Raw genomic sequence first — 18,223 nt, forward strand, 5'->3', positions numbered from 1 at the left:
CACTACAACCTGTGGCTGGTTGCTGCTAGGGGTCTGACCAGGGGGGTTACCTGCAAGAGCCCTGTCCAGAGGCAGCATCTTCCGAGGCAGATGCTGTGGCTGAAGATGAGAAGTCTTCAGTATGTGAAATCCCAAATGAAATTACTGGCAACCTTGAGGTACTATTACTAGAAAGCTATTCACTAATTCTGTCTATGGTTAATTAGCTAGCTCAGTCTTAATGAATATAAACTGTATTTGTGCTAAAGCTGGCAAAAAGCACATCCATATGCTGTAAAAATGTGAATTAGCTTCTATAAATAACTCCTAGTTTAGTCAGCTTACATATGATAAGATAAAAAATACTCAGTAATATGACAACATATATCTTCAGCCTTACGATGTGTCAAAAACAGGGGCCAAATCCTGCTCTCAGGGATGTCAGTGGTAAAATTCCTTCTCAGGGATTCAGGACCAGCTTCTGTGCTGGAGTATATGCAATGTGTGCTTAATATAAATTGTTAGATGCATCTGTGTCACACGTCCTTCAATTTGTGTAAGAAATGACTCATTTATGCCAATTTTAGGCTTTGTCTGGTAGGTGTGTGACTACACAAGAGCTGCCTCAGTGGAACAGATCAGCTGTCAGTATGTGATCTACAGACTCTGAGAGGTCCATGATTTCTTTCTGTGAGGTTCACGGAAGGGAAGGAAGCTACTGTCTCTGGAATTAATAGGAAATGGTTGAAAGCAAACCTGCTAGAAGGGAGTTGCACCAAAGAACTGCTGGGATTTGGCAACATGCAGGTGGCATTAGGCACTTTGAACTTCAGATACAGCACATTAGACACTATTGATGAAGCAGCAGCTTAATAGATACCTAATATTATCTGAAAATAGTGTGGTATTGATAAGTTGCTTTACCTGGACTATGCATCAGTGGGGAATATGAATTAGGATAATGATGCCATCATTAGATCTACCTACTGGAGTTCATATTCCATTTCAAAATGTCTGTAGAAATCGGAGGGAATCTCTGGCCTATGTTACTTTACTCTTGTCTCTACCAATAGAAAAGAGTCAATTCCTAGTTTTCACTTGACCTTGATGCCATTAATATCAGTGCTAAGAGGCTTTTTCTTTACAAAACTGCACAGATGAGAAAAATGCTTTTTTTTTTTTTTCTTCTTTTGCAACTCTGGTTGTATAAAAAGGAAATAATTTCCCCTCAGGTTTTAATTCTTTCACCAGTGTATCATTTTCACCCATTTTCTCAGTTTCTTGACCTCTGAAGTAATCTTATAATTAGATTTTTACCTGATTCATGATCAAAGTCATACCATTTTTTGTTATGTGTGAAATATGATTTCACAATCTGCATTATGTCTTAACATATGCATTAACAAGGCAGCTGTTGCTCTAACTGAGTCTTGAAAATAACTTTTCATCTGATGTCACAGTGCTGACACTCAGTGGTCTTAGCAGCAGCCATAGTGAAGTGTGGTGGCAGATGATTTTCACTGGAGGTAGGACCAGAGACAGAGGCATGTGAAAACTGGAGAAGAAAAGGCATCTGGAGTGGCTGGGTGTACTAGTTTGAAAACAAACCAGTGGGAGGCACCAAGTCAGAATAACAATTTAATGGAAATTAAAGAAAAGGGGAAAAAAGGTAAAAGAAAACACTGTCAAACTGACAGAGTCAAGGTACAACCTGACACCCTGTTAGGCAGGGTGGTGGTAGCAGCCTGGTAGAATGGTGGCTGCAGTCCTCTGAAGCGGTGATCCTGTAGTAAAACAGTCTGTTCTTCCTCAGAAAGTCCAATGGTGGCTGCGTGGCTCCTGTCCTCTGGAAATCCAGTGGGAAACCAGTGTCTCTGGTGTTCAGCCTCAGATTATATCCATGATGGGATGCTTGGTTCCTCCCTCTGGGTGGAGCATCTCACAATGGGGTAATGAGTCATGAGGCAAAGTGTTGATTAGGCTCATTAACAGACGATAGTCCGGAGGGAGTTATCTCTGAGTCAGGCGGCAGGACAATGATAGGCAATTAACAGAAAGATAGTCTGGGGGGAGGAGGCAAGGAAACACTGCCCCACCTGATTTCAACAGCTGATGGGGATGGTAGTAGAATACACTGCAACCCAGGACACTGGGAGAGGATTAGCCCAGAGGATCAGTGTTCCAGCAACCAAGAACACACATCATGTAAAGGGATGAAGACATATTTGTTGACACTTGGATTGAATAAGATGAAGGCTGTCTCCAAAGATACAAAGTTGAGAGAGAAATTCCAGCCTTTTGGTTCTAATCTGAGCTACTGAGAACTTTGAAAACATTTTAGCTGTGGTTGCCCACTGATAGATTGCAGAATGGCACTAGCAGGGATTTCTAGGACTGGCAAGCCACAAAGTTCCTAAAACATCGAGTTACTGCAAACACTTCTGGGACAAATCCATTTGCTTTATCAAAATTCCATTAAGAATGCAACTCTGAGTTTTGGAACAGCTTATGTAGAGTCTGTAAAAGACCTGTGAGCCTGTCCAAGTTGTTTGAACAAAACTTTATGACTCTTAGTAATGCTGTCATTGTACTACTTCCATTTCTCTTGTATTTTTGCAGTAATCAATGCTGGTACTAATAAATATGCATAAATTACCCATAAAACGCCAGTGTTTGTGGCCCTTTTTCCAGTGATCCCACATTTCCAAATGCCATGGAATCAGAGATTGCTATGCATTATCACTGCCAAAGATTGCATTAGAATATGTCACAACCCCTGTACCTTCCCCACAAATGTTACATTGCAAATTAAACACTCAATGTCTGCAGCAGTTTGGAGTTCCAGAATGAGATACAAAGTCATAATTGTGTTTGTAATTAAGACAGACAAGCAGCATCACAGAAATACGGTTTTTTATTGTTCATTTTCAGTAATGCTTTCTAATTCCAGCACTGTTTCAATAAAACACATTACATTAGAGAACAAACATCTGCAGCAAAGGATAACAGTGGCAACAACCAGATCCCAAAGCAATTTTTCTGATTTGGTGTCTATTGGTAAAGGCTGTCTGAGAATACAGGCAAATTAGCCTATCTCCCAAGACAAGGTTACATGAGGAATGGCTGTCCCAGATCACTTCCTGCTCATGGCAGCCATGCCATCCATTGGAATTTTGCACGGCAATATGATAACGTGTTATCACATAAGGACAGGCTGGAACACCGTTCCGTCTGCAAAACAGGAAGGTGTGCAGGATAATGTCTGCCTTGCTGCACTACACTGTGTCAAAACCACAAAGACAATGTGCAGCCTAAGATAGCTCCATCATAACCACTTCTTTCTTCTGATTTTCTTTACAGGCAGACAAATGAAAAGCTGCAAATGCAGGAAGAAGCTTAGACTTGGAGAACAGAAAAATTGAAAACTCCTAAATAGCCAGATAAGAAAGGTGATGCTGGATTTTGCAGGAGTTGGGCAGTAGGGGATGGCACACACAGAGTCTGGCTCGCTGCCTGAACAAAATTATTTCTGTATAGAGGAAAATGGTTCTGTTAACATTTACCTAGAAGTACTTCATCCCAGTCCCTCAAATTTACGGTGTTCTGCCAGCGTTGTTGTTTAGTTTAGACTTACGTTGAAGATTATAAACAGAAGGACACATAATTAAAACATGGTGACATTCAGTTTATTTCTGAATAGAAATTCTAGCTTAAAAAAAAAAAAGCTGCAGTTTCATTCTCCCAGTTGTGAAATATTTAACAGTTTCTGCTTTACACCTATATTTTTTTTCAGGAAAGGTTGCTACAAGGAGAATACATAGAGAGAAAACATCATTTTGAGGCACTGCAGATATAATAAGGAGAGAATTTAATTAACATGTAATTATGGACTTTTCACTGTAGCTGTTCATTAATAATATGTATGTTATTTTGTTTTAATTTGCTTCCTAAGCTTTAAAAAAAATTTAATAGCTTACACTTCTTTCTTTCCGCCATATTAAAATTGCATAACTGAAGAGTTTGCACTCCAGTATTCCCAAGAAGAGTTCCTTTAGATTTCAGTGGAATTTTTTCTGGAATGCATGTATCCTTTCATCTGAGAATGTTTCCATATTTTGTCAGACATTATAGAAATGTTTCATGCTCAAAAGGAATCCAACCAAATAAATGACCTCAGAAGAACCGGTTTAGCATCTATGTTTCAAACTTGCAGCCTGTATTAACTGTGTCACAGGACTCTGTGCCCTAGAAAGCATGTGAAATACAAGTCATGCTTTGAAGCGTAAAGGCTGGATTAGATTACATGTTTAGTGGAGTATATGAGAAATAGAGTGTTTTATTCATTGCATTTTCATATTTCTTTACCACTAAGTAAAAAGTTAGATTTTGTTTCATTTCATCCTCATTTTTTGATGGTGGTAAATGAAAAAAATTTGCAAGCCTGACTCAGCCAGTCAAAAGAAGAAAATAGCTTATAGCAGTTCTCCTAAAAGGTTTGATTTGATGCCTGACTTTCAGGGGCTGCTCCTGGTGGGCGCAGCGCCGAGCGTGCAGCTGGAAGGGTCATTCCCGTGCGCTCAAGCGGTCCCACAGCCAAAGCCAGCACCCAGTAGCTGTGCCTGGGCAGCAGGAGCCTGGGTGTGCTCTGCAGAGCGCGTGTCCAGTGTGGGCATGGAGCTCCTGCAAACCAATGGTTCACTGATTGAAGGGGACAGAGCATTTTACTTGGTCTCGTGCACTGAGAAAAATTCTTCCCCTGGTATGTGATAAGGAGAAGTAAGGCCTGTAATGATTCCCTTCCAAGGTCTCTTGATTGCTCTTTCCAGTGCTGGCCAGCAAATTAGTGAGAGCTTCCTTTCAGCTATTAAAAGCTGACTGTTGTGCTTTGAACATTGAAGGAATTTGTGAAGCATTATTAGTTTTACCTTTAAAAAAATATTTTGATTCCTGATTATGTTCTTTGTTGTTTTATTCCTATGAAATATGACTTTTTTGTTAACAAAACTTTCTGAAATCAAAATGTCCTTTATTTTGATACATAAATCCATCTCCTAAGACATTATGCTAATGTCACCATTTCCCTAGTTTTGAACTCAAAGGTGAGAACAGAACTTTTGAAGAGAGCTGTCCATATGACAAAGAGTATTTTAAATACTTTTTAGTGAAAATGTGTTATTGGCAATTTAGCATTGTTTAGCACTTCAGACCTAAATCTGAGGGCTGCAACATTCCTGCTGTAGTGCTAAGCAGAAAGGGACTAACTGTGGTTTATATTAAGACCAATGCTAAACAAAGACTTTTGCCCAGAGCTCTTTCTCCCTCTCCCAGATTTTGTAGAACCTCTGGGAAATTTTAAAGTGCTTTGAAGATGAGAAATAGTATATGAACCTCAAGTATTACTGTGATGATTTGTTAGCAGTCAGTCTTAGTACATATGCATAACAGCTGAGGTAGTGCAGAAATCCAGAGTGAAGTCCAAATCCCACAAACTGTGTTTGTAACCAACTGAACTAAATCATGCTACCAATAAAAAATAGAGCCTGGGATTTTTTTGGGAGCGGGAAGGAGGATGGTTAGGAGCCTGAGGGAGGGAAGATGAATAAAAGGTAGACATAGCATCTCTCTCTAAGCAGTCAGAGTGTGAGTTCTGACACAGCATATGAACATCGAATTGAAGAATCCTTTAATGTCTTCAGAATGTTAATATGAAATGCAAAACGTCATGCTTTGGATAGATGGGTAGGAACAAAATGTTCAGATGCAATATGGTGCATTAGGAACAGTCTCCATTCTGCATTCCTGGCTTTCTCATTGGTTTAAATCAGGCTTGCTGTTTCTCCAGTCTCTCATGTCATGTTGAGTTACTGCTATAGTCATCTCTAAAAATAATTATGCTGTCATTCCTGGGACCTAGAGTTGAGGCTTTGGTATTACTATCTTTGATGATTTTTTTTTTTTCTGCCACACTGTGGATCTAACAAAGTTCTTTACAATGCACATACCTAGCATAGTTCCTAACAGGTTCCCACCCTATAGAGCTCTCAGTTTAAAGCAGATAGATCTTGTAGAAATGACAGGAAGAGGTGTTGTGTTCTACCTTGTCTGCCACAGAACTGGTGGTTTTCCAGGGCCAGAGGACAGATGAAACAGTATAGTTTCTCCTATTTAAGGTATAATATTGGTGCTTTTTAGCATCTTCATGGCAAAATCCTGGTCTTTACTAGAATTTTCTAATGAGACAATGAACAACTAGTAATTATCCTCTGGTAAAAGGAAAGCTCTATTTTCAGGCAGTGCTTTTCTGCATTATACTGACAGCGTGATGGAAGTTTAGATGGAAAGCAGCTTTTCTAGTAAGAAGCTGGCTTGAAAGTGATGGGATAAGAGACAAAAAGAGAAGACAGTTTTTTACCTGTTTTGTAGTGTTTTGTCATGACCTTTTCTTCTCAAGCCTTGCTTCTCTTCTTTTGCACCGAATTTTGATTTGAATTTGAAAATTGCCACACTGTTTCCTTTCTAAAATTGTAACTGGCATTCCTAGAAAAATTGTTTTCCCAGAAAAGCCACTGTGCGTAGGCTTCAAATTCTGCTTTTCGCAAGTGAGAATAAGACATTTTCTTCAATAACCTACACTGCCAACCTGACCACAAAACGTGGGCAAAGTCAGCACTGGCCTGTTTAAATCAGGCTCTTCAGCAAATGATCCAACTGACCAGTGAAACACGTCCATCCAGATGGGCATGTTGTACTTACCTGAAAAGCCTCTGGAGCACAGATTTGGCCATGGGCTGACCCAGAAGGGTGTACAAGAGAACCACAAAGTTCTGTCAGCTGGCAGTCTAGGGAGGGCTGTGTTCAAGGTGAAATCTCCTCTGCTTCTCCACCACCTTTCGCAAGGAAGTGACAGCAGTGACAAAACACTGTGCTGCGTGCCACGAGCAGCTCCAAACTAAATGTTTGGAATGAGCATTTCAGCCCATTTTGTGTGGCACTTTGAGTGTGCAGAGCAAGCTTCGGGCTCCAGCAGTTGTGGATTCAGATCACATGTACCAAAAAAACAAAAAAAAAAATCAAAAGATAGTTGTGGTGACTCATGTAATTGAGAGTCCCATTCAGATGCAGAGCCTTAAACAGGACATGGACTTCGTAATGCTGCAAAAAGTACGGAATGTAAAATATTTGCCGGGTAGAAACAACCTGACATTTTACACAATGGACTGCTTTAAACTCAGTAGTGCTACTTTAAAGCCTGTGCTGTCGTTAACTCAACAGAGAGTGCACTAAACGGGAGGTTTGTTCATGCAGAATTCTTCACTCACAGAGTTGCCTAGGCCTGCTGGGAGTTGTGTGTATTTTGAATGTGTTTTTGAATGTTTCTGCAGCTGACTCAACAGAAAAAGAAAAGGTGAGTTGCTACAAGCACCCCAGCCGGGTGGGGTAGGGGGGAACAAGAGGGGAGACCTGTGGCCTTGACATCAGGAGGCTGTGAGGAAGAATGGTCCAAAAAACTTACTCTCCTAAATGAGCATGGTACTTCTGTGTTCCTGGAGAAAGGCTGGTGGAGCTGTATCACTTTAGGATGCCGATGTGGATGGTCATTCATGGTGGGAGCCTCTGGAGGTTGCTTGCAGCACCTTTTTAGGTGAGCCTGTTCCTCCGGTGACTGCAAAGGTGGGATCAGGATTTTGCCTCCCTTCACTGAGGTTAGTCTACATGAATATCTCAGAGTTTTCATTTACCTCTTTCCAGCCATTTCTGAAGATCTTGCATACAAGATTTTCTTGACATTTGAATCTTACATCTTTTAAAGTTTAGCCAAGACAATTTTCTTGCTTATTTTTATGATTGCCTTGACTGTTGCATGAAAAATGTCATATCTGGACAGAGCAGGATCCAAGTATCCCAGGCTGCTACCTTTGACATTGGCTGTGGGAGATGCTTAGGAAGAGCATAGGAACAGGGCATCCTAAGGGCGTACCCCTTCCATGGATTGGTGCTTTAGAAACTTGTGGAGCCAGAGTATGCACCCATCAATTGAAATCGAAGGACATCATCAAAGTCATCATCTCTGTGAGTTTGTCTGGTCCTTTTTTCACCTCAGCTGTGCTACTTGCCCACCATACTATTCAATGGCAATAAGTTCCACACTGTCATTCTGTGTTGTTGATGAACCTCAGCTGCAGTGGATGCTGAAGGCTCAAGTTTCCTCAGCTCAGAGGCTTCCAAGATCCTCAGCTGTATTGGTGGCTTGTGTATGTTGAGGTGGTGTGAGTGGATAACCAGGAAGATGCTGACTTTTTGCATACAGCAGGAGCAGCTGAGATGCAGGTAAGAGAAAGCATCTGTCAATCTCTGCAAGACTCAGCCAGAATTTATGCCCTGTTACTGTTTGTCACTGCTTTTCGTGCCATATCTAGCTTGGATTAATCCTCCCGAGCAGAGATGCATCATTCAGTCTTTATCTGTGTGTCAAGGGACACACGCGTGGCCCTGCCTGAACAGAAAGATACTGACAAAGGGAGGAAAAATGACCATCTTTGGTCTGTCAGGCAGACAGCAAATAGTTTGCTATTCTAATCATCAGAGCAGCAAGTTTCTTTGGAGCATGTAAGTCATGAATTACCACGCAGCTCTGAGAGGAAAACTTTGCCCTTTGGTTGTTTTCCAAAGAAATGTTCTCAATTTCTTTTCTGCCAAATTCATATTACAGATCATGCTAACAAATTTTCCCAAGCCTTCTTGACCTTCTCCCTCCTTCCCAGTAGTAAAAGAAATTTCACTCATGGCAGGAAGATGTTGAAGGTTGTTAAATTTTGCTGATTTAGGAACTGAGTGAATGAAACAAGCTTAAAAATATGTAGATAGCCCATTTCAGAATGCAGTTAGCTCCACTGGTAAGGAAAATGGAACTTGTTATAATTCTGCTCTTTGACAGTGTGTTAGAAAATTGCCTGCTAATGGGTTAGTAGGTAGGGGGGCTGCACGTGCTCCCTTGTGATGAGGGCAGAAGTGTGTGTATGGCCCTGGGGAGCCCTCATTTGGGAGGATATTGGTTTTGGTTTATTTTTCTCCTCCTTTTTCCCAGTAAATCTGAGCCTGCTCTTGCCAAAGTAAGACACGGTAACAGCAATGCTTTGCTTTAAAAAGGTGTTTTACATTGATTGGAGCTTGGGGTGCTCAGTGTTTAGTAGCACCACGTCCTCTGTTACTGACTCATTTGTAAACATCTGAGTGAGCCTGAGAGGCCTCTAGCCTGAGTTAGGATTTTGGGGTGTTTTCTGAATGAGCAAGGTGAGAGGAATACAGCCTTCCCTGCTGTTCACAGTTGTGGTGTGCAATTGTCACAGGGCAGTTTTGGCACTAATCCAAATTTTTCACAGAGTTTTCTTACCAGGGATCTGTTTGGATAAAAGAGGGATGCAGATTTTTGTGTTGGTTTTGCTGTGAGATCATTCCAACCTTTTTTTGAAATGTCACATTTCAACTTAACAAATCACTGGATCATGCAGCTCCCATGCCCCAGAAACCATTTCCAGTGACATACTACAAAAGCAGGACTGATACAGATCTCCTGACTGCATTTCAAAGACATACCTTTGGATTACAGGGTTGCAGATGAGACTTTAATTCTGTAGAACTCAGTGGAAAGACGTTCATTTGCTACCAAAGGCTCTCACTTTAATTTTATCTTCTACTCTAAATTTTCTGTGAGTAATATAGATAGGGGGTTGATCTTCTATTGAAGTAGTGGAATCAATTATCAAGTGAAGTCTGTTACTATCAATGCCAACAGTTCTGTGAAATTATTATTATGTGGGGCTAGATGAAGGTATGTCTTTGTTATATATGTCAGCTTTCAATGCCGTTTCCCAAATATAAATTATGAGGATGATTTTTAAGCCCTCAATCTTAGTTTTACTAACTCCCTACTCGGATGAAATGCGTCTTGATCTCACTGGGCATATTTACCATGGCGTGACTCAGGTGTGACAGAGCTCGGCTGGGGCAGTAGCAGCAGCCCATGATGAGCCAGGGCAGCTGGGCAGGAGCCAGGACAGCCAGGATAAGCCCCTGCTCCTCCCACACACTGAAATATGGGTGCTGGTGCTTCCACACCACGGGGGAGCCTCACTTCTGCTGGGGGTTTGCTCTGAGTAAAAACAGAGTCTTAAGCATGAATCCATCAGGCTCAAAGCAAGAATTGGGATCTGTTTGCACATCCCTGCGATGCGTTCCGAGCAGGTTAAACACGTGTGTGTGTGTGATGTTATTGAGAAACAGAGTGATTTAGATGGATGCACATTATTCCTCAGCTCTGTGTCAACAATCAAAAATGAGCTTTTGGATTTATTAGTTCCCAATCCTGCACCTATCTTAAATCATTACCATATAATAAGGACTCTATATGGTGCATTGTCAATAAAACCTAATATTGAGAAGATTACTGATTGTCTAGTGCAAATGGAGAGCGCTGTAAATGATTTAGAGAATACGTGTCAAACGTTAAAGCTATCTAATACCTTCTAAAGTAGGTTGATACTCATAAATCTAAGATAAACGACCTGTAAAACCACTTAAGAAGAAATAATACTCATTTAATCAGGCTTCCAGTGGAAGGACTGGGTAGGAGACCAATTCATAAGGAATTACGAAATCTCTTCTATTTCAGGACTTTGTTGATAGAGAATGCAAACATATATTTGATAAGCAGTTTTGGTTAGTTGAAACTACTGTTGTAATAGCACTAAATTATGGCCTCACTGAAAAAAGAAAAGATCAAAGGGCATTTCTTTCATGGTTTATTGAGCTCTTATTTTTCCAGCTTCAGCACTGTGTGTATCAGATGGAGATATAAAGAGTATTCATTGGAATTACTGTTTTGCTTAATCACAGGGATGTGGTGTTGGATTGGCTTCTGTCAGTGTGGCTGTCCGTGTTCACTGATAACAGTACGTTCATTATTGCATTTCCCTGGGAGGAGCAAGTCATCATTTACTGGGAGAAGCCTGGTAAAAATTACATATTTTCACAGAGCTGAGTGGTAACTTGCACAAACTTGTTGAGTTTAGTGGTATTTTCTGCACTTTGATCCTGAAGAAAATTCTGTTTCCTTTTCTACTTTTTTTTTTTCTCCCAGACCCATTTGAAAGGTTGCTAAATGTGTGTGGCGGAAAAATTAGGTCATGATTTTCACCACCAAAGGTCTGATTGTTCAGTTCTTGCACAGACAAAACTTCCATTTCTCTTCAATATGTGTTTAAGGCCACTTGTTAATTCCTGTTCATTCTTTTGGCTTTATGAGTGCCCAGAGCTCAGCGTCACCACCAGCATTTATTAGAAGTTGACGCAGAGCTTTTCTTGAAGCGACTGTAGTGGTATATTTAGCCGTCTTTCCAAAGAGCACTGTGCTGTGACTCATGTGACTCCGCTGCTCTGCTGACCCTACCAGACTTACTCATCGTTTACATAGTGGCAAATAAGATCAGCTTCTGGCTTGATGCCTGATTTCCCTTGATGCAATAAATGTGCTACTTGCACATGCGTTTTACTTCAGTTCACATTTTTTAAGATAAACTGGGAATCAAACTTTTTTTCTCTTACTGTGAAAAATAAGGGCGCTTAACTGCTTTTCTGAGTGGAACCGGTGAATGAAATGCAAATGCAGTTTATCCCTACATAACTCATTTGTACTGCAAAAATAACCAGGAGATGGCATGGTTATGGTTAAAATGCATTATCCATCACCTTCTTTCTTCTTCCTTGCTCTCACAGAGGGCAAAACAGATGCAAGCACACCTATGCAATAGCTGTAGTCTCACCCAGTCAGAGCAGTGGTGTTTGGATTAGTTGGGTTTGTTACAGGCGGGGGGGGCAACCTTGGCAGCACATTCCCACTGGTGAATTTCTGAGATACTGAAGTCTATCTGAAAGAAAAGCTTGTTGATTTACTTTGTACTTTCTTTTCAGCTGGCATAAAGAGTCATTTTACTAAAATACCAGTTAAACCGCGCATACGTTAAGTAAAGATCATTTCAGAAATCTGTCAGCCTTAAGAACATTGCTTTTCCATTTCCTGAGAATACCTTGGAGTAACTGGCTTTGCTACTCTGAAGCAGAACAGCTGTTGCATGTATGTATTGTATTTGCATTGTGTGTGGGAGGGTCTTTGTTATTAGTTTAAAAACATGAAAAATCAAGAGGCAACAGCTGGAGAGACTTTTACCTGGTGGTTACAGGAACTGTTGTGTTTGGCTGTTGACAGAGAGCAGAGGAAAATTCACACATGATTGAGAGCTGGAGAAGCCTCTGAGAACTGGGAGCTGAAGCCTTCAATCATGTAAAATGGCTTGTGAAGGGTGAAATTGCTTGGAGCTGATCAATTTTTATTTAGATGTCAGTGCTTTTTAAAATCGATGGGTTTTTTTTAAACAAACTCTAAGGCACAATAGGAGGAGGGTGATGCCAGATAACTGGTTATTAGTTATTTTATTGCAGCCCAGTAACAGTTATTTTATGGCAGTCAGGTAACCAGTTAACCAGTTATTTGATGGCAGTTAATCTGGTCCCAGACATGTCTGGGAGATGCAGATGGCTTGGGATTGGATGAGGTATCAGTAGTTTGTGTTGTTGAACCATGAAGGGCACCCAACAGGCAGTTGGGCCATGGGCTTTGCCCCTCCTCTGCCATGTGTGGGAGACCCCCATTCCTCACTCATAAGCAGGCAAATCACACATGCACTCCTCAGTTATAATTAAATTAAAATCTCACTAATTTGGCAGCATACCTATCACGTACTCTCCTAGCAAGAAACTATTATTTCTTCTTTTATTCTTTTCTGCTTGAATCCCAAGCTATCAATGGCTTTCAAAGAAAAAGGAGGTTTTTTTCTTTAGAAAAAAGTCTATTCAAAATATTCATGATTTATATCAAGAAGGAACCTTTCCTCTTTCAACTAGCAAAAAAAAGGGAGAGTTTGATCTTCCTCAAAATCATTTGAGAACCTTGTACGTTTCTTTCCAGAAGTAAAGCTTTCTTACAAAGCTTTGGATATTCAGTGGAATAATGCCTATTACATAATTGAAGCTCAATACAATACCTTGGGGCTAATAAATGGTCTCCTGGTTCTATAGAAAATGTAACAAATCATAATAGTACTTATTGGGACTAGGCCAGGCATAAATGACAAAGCTGCTTTTGAAAGTGAGTTGTGGCCAGAAATACTCTTGGACCAAAATCATTCTCTTGACTGTCAGGGGGACATTTACTCCCTTTAATTTTCAGCCCAGATTTTATGTTGATCCTGCACACTGAATAAAATCAAGTCCGACAGAGCTGCTACTGCAGCTGTTGCAGCTGTAAATATGAAGAAGGCCATTTAAGACAACTCTGTTTCACTATGTTACTTGGAAAGTATGTAGATTATATTAAAAATGGCTTAATATGTCTTTATTGTGTGGCCTTTGTTTTTTTAAAGGAAGCAAAAGATTCTGCACTATTGAATAGTTTATTAACATTTCTGATCACAGCTCTTTTACTTAGAAAATAATTGTTCTATTGTGTGCTATGAAGCTGCCTGTAAACAACTGGCAAAGGAGTACACTGGTTTGTATTCTCCATGAAGAAAAAATCAAATTCAATTGATTAATCAAAGGGGACATTCTTTGATGGAAGGGAACCTTTTCAAACTTTATTAAAAATATTGAATAAACCATGAGCGATCAAAGTTCATAATCTGAACTCCTGCTTCTACCTGAATACAGTAAACCTTCAAAATAACTCATAAAGCAGGAGATGAGATGTCTAATAAAAAGAAATGCTCAGAGCAGCCTATTTCCAAACCTCTGTCTTGATCTGGATCTTAGCTACACCATTGCAGTCCCACTGATTTTACTGGAGTCACCCTGTGTTTCCACTGGAAAGACTGGTAATAAGAATTGAGCCTTAAACCTTTTTTCTGTGACTAATTCAGAAGTATCTTTGCACTCCCTGTCTTTTCATGGAGGGTTTTTCCCTCATTCTGAAAGAAGAAATGAGATTGCAGTCAGCAAAGCTGCACAGTGATTAAAGATAATCTAGGTATGACCTGCAGGCTGAATGACTTTCCCCTCTGTTCTAGGAGGAAAGCAATCATATGGCCAAATGCAGGATGGCTGGTGGGAGTGAAGACAAGTGAAATGGAAATTCCCAGAGCTGCAGAGAAAACAGAACTCGAACAGGTGGGATAGCATGGCTCTGTCTTGCAATCAGCACCTAAGTCATGGGCCCTGTGTGAAATACTACTTGTAAAGCAAGCTCAGGTGTGCTAGAAAATAAAATGCTCATATTTAGCAGCAGGAAAAAGTTACTGGAATGCTTCCAGGTATTTTGATGTGAAGAAAAAAAAACCAATTGAGGATAATAGTAATTGAAGGTATACAGGCAAAGAGTGAAGGAGAAGAAGCAAACACACTGATTGATCAGGGCACAATAACCTGATGTCATTTTAGTTGGGTCACAAGGTAGAGCGCACTCAGCACAAGAAACATTGAGACAGCAATCAGGTTTTTTTTTCCTGGTACCTTCCTTTATTATTCCTCCCCATCCATATTCCAAGCAGAGGTGGAAGGATGGGCTGGACCTCACAGGGGGATTTTCACAGCCACACCAGACAGGGAGGTGGAGGTGGGTACCTGCTGCCTGTGGTACCCTCTGGCTGGGAGGTGGGATGGAGGGCAGGGAGAGGACACCTGATGGTGCCCAGCACAGCCTGTCAAAGACCTTTGCAGTGAAGGGAGCAATTCATAATTTTTAAGAGTAGCATCCCAGGCCCAATAGAGGTGAAAAAACCCAAATGAACAAAAACCCAAAACAAACTCCCAACCTGAGAGCTTTTGGGGGGGGTCTATCACAAAAACCTCTGTCCCTTGTGGGTTCGTCCTTTGCTCTGGAAATAAAGACTGCTTAGAAGCAGAGAGATTTGCAGTGAAGACCCTTTGACAGTCCCCAGCCAGGGTAAATATAAAACCTCTAAAACTCTTATTCGTTGTTTGGGTCAAAAGAGATGATACTCTGTAAAAAGCTGCCTTCTTACATGTCATCCCATCCTGTGCAGTACTGCTGTTGAAAGGGCTTATCCTAAATACTCCATTCTGATACAGCAGCACATGAAAAAGAAAAAAAGACAGTTTATTAAAAAAAGAAGCCCTTTCAAAGAGTGACAGATGAATGTAGTGACAGATTAATATAAATTTTAAAACCTGAACATTATCCTCTAAGGGGAAAAAGCTCCTAAATACACATGCAAAACAAAAATGGCAGAGCAAAACCTCTGACAATGCCTTGCACAGAATCATTTATTAGGTCTCTGTAAGTGATCATTTACATGAAACTTGCATTTAATCTAGTATTCAACCATTCCCTTTTATCTTCTGTCTCTGTGTGTTTGTGGGAGACAGTGGTCCCTCAAGCTGCTTTTTTTTCACTGGAGTGAATATGCAGGGCACATAGGGCAGAAAGGGGAATTTGAATAGCCCTGTTTCAAGCTCATCTCTCTGATTTTAGCTTAGACCAAAAGAAGAAAATTATCACCTCTGCTTTAGAGCTGAGCAAATTTGTTCCAAACCAAATAAACAGTCAGCTGTCCTGTCAGCAGTACAGCCCTTTGGGTCAAAGCATGGGGGAGCAGTGTGTGAGCTGGAGCGGGGTCAGGGGTGCACGGAAATATAACCTTCATTTCACTGTGTGGACATGCTCTTTCTGGGATGTTGGCAACAGCATGTGGGCTGGCTACAGCAATTATTTACTTGTGCTGCTACTGCCAAATCACGCAAGCAAGGGCTTGCTAAACTAGCCCCATATATCTGCCACACAGTGATGTGTGGCCATCACTGACATGGTTGCACTGTGAACTCAGCTCAGTATCCTGGATTTCTGATGAAAACTGTTGTGCACCTGGAGTATCATCTAAAGCCATCTCCTTGACCTGCTCCTAGGACTGCCTTGCTCAGGGAGGTTGGTGTGATGTGAAATTGCCTCCCCTCTCACAAGAACGTAGTTCACTGCTTCTCTAGGCCATGTTGACACCTCTTGACAAATGTGGGTTGATGGCACAAGTATAATATTCACTTTGGAGGTGTCCAGAACTCTGACTGCATTTTTCCCTGTGTATCCCCTTGTGGTGCATGCCCAGCTGCCCTGCCAGGCTGCACTGCTGATTTCATTTGACTGACAAAGGCATTTCAAACTGAAAGGAGGTATTTTAAATACAGTCAGGAACAATATATAAAATGACCTCAAACAATCCCACATAAAGTCCTTTGTTATTTTCAAAGCACTTTCCCAGCTTGACACTCTTGCTTTTTTTATAGCCAATATAAAATTCAAAATGTTTTATTCCAGGGCAGTACATGGATATAAAATATAAATATATTGAACCTCAAACTACCTTTTTTGTGCTTCTGCTTTGAAACAGGATCTGAAGTAAACTCAGTGTAAAGATCCAGAAAATTATCCAGAAAATTCCATTTCTCAAACTTTTGTTCCCTGTGGTCTTGAGCATATTTAGAAGAACTTCCCTGAAGCAAGCATGAGGAGTGCTGATAGCAGTGAGGAGCAGCCTGGGTGTGCATGGCTGTGGGCAGCAGCTCAGGACTGCTCAGGGATGAGCACGCTGAGATGCCTCAGGTGTCCCTTGCATAGCTCAGAACAAGTCAGCTCTGCTGCTCAGGAGCAGGGGAGAGAGCTGGAATGAGGAAGCGCGGTCCCACCTCCCAGAAAATCACCTGGGTTTGCACAGTGAAGGCCAACACAACCCTGCAGGGCCTGGCAACCCCTTCTGTTTCCTGACACCTTTTTCTATGATGCAAAAGGTCAGTGGAAATGGTCTGTTGTGGTTCTGTGCCCAGGAGGTTGATAGCTGGTTGCTGCTTTCTCTTCTGCTAATTGCTGTTATTAAATGGCTTTGAAATTACCTCACAGTAACTGAGTGCAGGTTTGGGGCCTGTGTGTACACAGAGAAGCTGAAGTGAATCAGCTCAGAGATGTTTGGAATAGGCATAGCTGGCAGCACGCAGCAAAGCAAATGGCCGGGTAAATTTGCATCTTGTTTAATACATCAAAAAAAGTTTTAAGCTGTGACTTGTAGAAGTCAAGCCAGGAACAATAAGCTTGCCTGGAGAATTCTGGTCTTAGAAACGAAAGGATACGGAACCACATCCAAGGTAAATATTGACATGACTCAGGATGAACTAGTAAAATGTTTAATGAAGCTGAAAATAAGGCATCTGGGATAGATGTTTATTGTTAAAAATGAAACATTCGAGCAAAAGTAGCATAGTGATGATGGAGGTTATTCATAGGAAAGCCAAGTTGGGGAAACAGCATCATCTGAAAGAAACTGACTCCAGCTATCCGTGAAACACGGAAAAAAGTTAGAATTATAAGAGAGCTAAAAATGTAGGTGAATAGCAAACAGTTATTAAGGATATTCAGAGTGGATTTTGGAGACTGAATCATACCAAGGGACAAATTACTCAGGTGTCCAGAATAACTCTATTGGCTTTGACAGATTTCTTGGTATTTGCCTTTGTGTAATTGAGAGTTTACTCCCTTATGCCATATGAGGACTGAATATTAAGAAACTTGGAGGAAAAAAAAGCACTTTTTTTCATTCCAGTATCATTCTCTTGATGACAGAGAATAAGTCACATTAACGCCACAAGGCATTTTAGGAACACATTAGGAGCTTTTCTGTTTCATGCAGCAGGAAAAGAATCAACCCTTGCAGAATGCCGTGAAAATAATCAGAAAGGTTCCATTGAACCGGGCACAGAAATGAATTGTGCTGCTGTTTTGGAAGTCTTACACCTGAGTCTGTGGTGTTACTGGAATGCTCTGTGGTGAAATCCATGGCTGGGTGAGGCAACACTACCTTCACATGCTTACCATTGGTGCAGATACTGGGGAAGAGATACCAGGAGTTGGAATTGCCTGCTTAGGTGTGCTCTATAAACTAGCTTTTTCCTACCTCAGAAATGTAACCCTAACACATAAGAACTGATTGTGTGCAAAAGGTACCTTTGATCTCTTCCCAGGTACCATGCCTATAGTTGCAGTGGCACAAATCTCAGTTCAGAGCTATCTGGCGATTATGCACATGCAGCTGCAGTCCCTCAGATGGCTTCATAGTACAGTACAAGAGCACACATTCTTCTAGCCCCAAGGCACAGGATAATGCACACAGCTGACCGTGTGGCAGAAGGAGTA

General features: G+C 41.1%; 1 protein-coding gene across 14 annotated transcripts in view; it reads left to right on the plus strand.

Annotated features, from left to right (window-relative positions):
* Positions 1–18,223, plus strand: part of CABCOCO1 (ciliary associated calcium binding coiled-coil 1) — a 264,326-nt gene that overhangs the window by 223,996 nt on the left and 22,107 nt on the right. For 8 of the 14 annotated variants that reach the window (XM_042033354.1, XM_042033358.1, XM_042033355.1 and 5 more), the window contains 2 exons: positions 30–158; positions 3,340–4,161. The exons of 2 other annotated variants lie outside the window; for them this stretch is intronic. In XM_042033354.1, the coding sequence (XP_041889288.1) occupies positions 30–158; positions 3,340–3,351 (141 nt within the window). In that variant the 3' untranslated portion in view covers positions 3,352–4,161. Of the gene's footprint in view, positions 1–29; positions 159–3,339; positions 4,162–10,872; positions 10,989–11,946; positions 12,110–14,096; positions 14,197–18,223 lie in introns of those variants that run through there. 4 more of the 14 variants (XR_006016912.1, XR_006016911.1, XM_042033359.1 and 1 more) reach the window with 4 other exon arrangements.

The sequence above is a fragment of the Corvus kubaryi genome, unplaced genomic scaffold (genome assembly GCF_017639235.1).
Source record: "Corvus kubaryi isolate FWS band 111438036 unplaced genomic scaffold, C.kubaryi_AGA036_p1.0 37357, whole genome shotgun sequence".
NCBI lineage: Eukaryota > Metazoa > Chordata > Aves > Passeriformes > Corvidae > Corvus > Corvus kubaryi.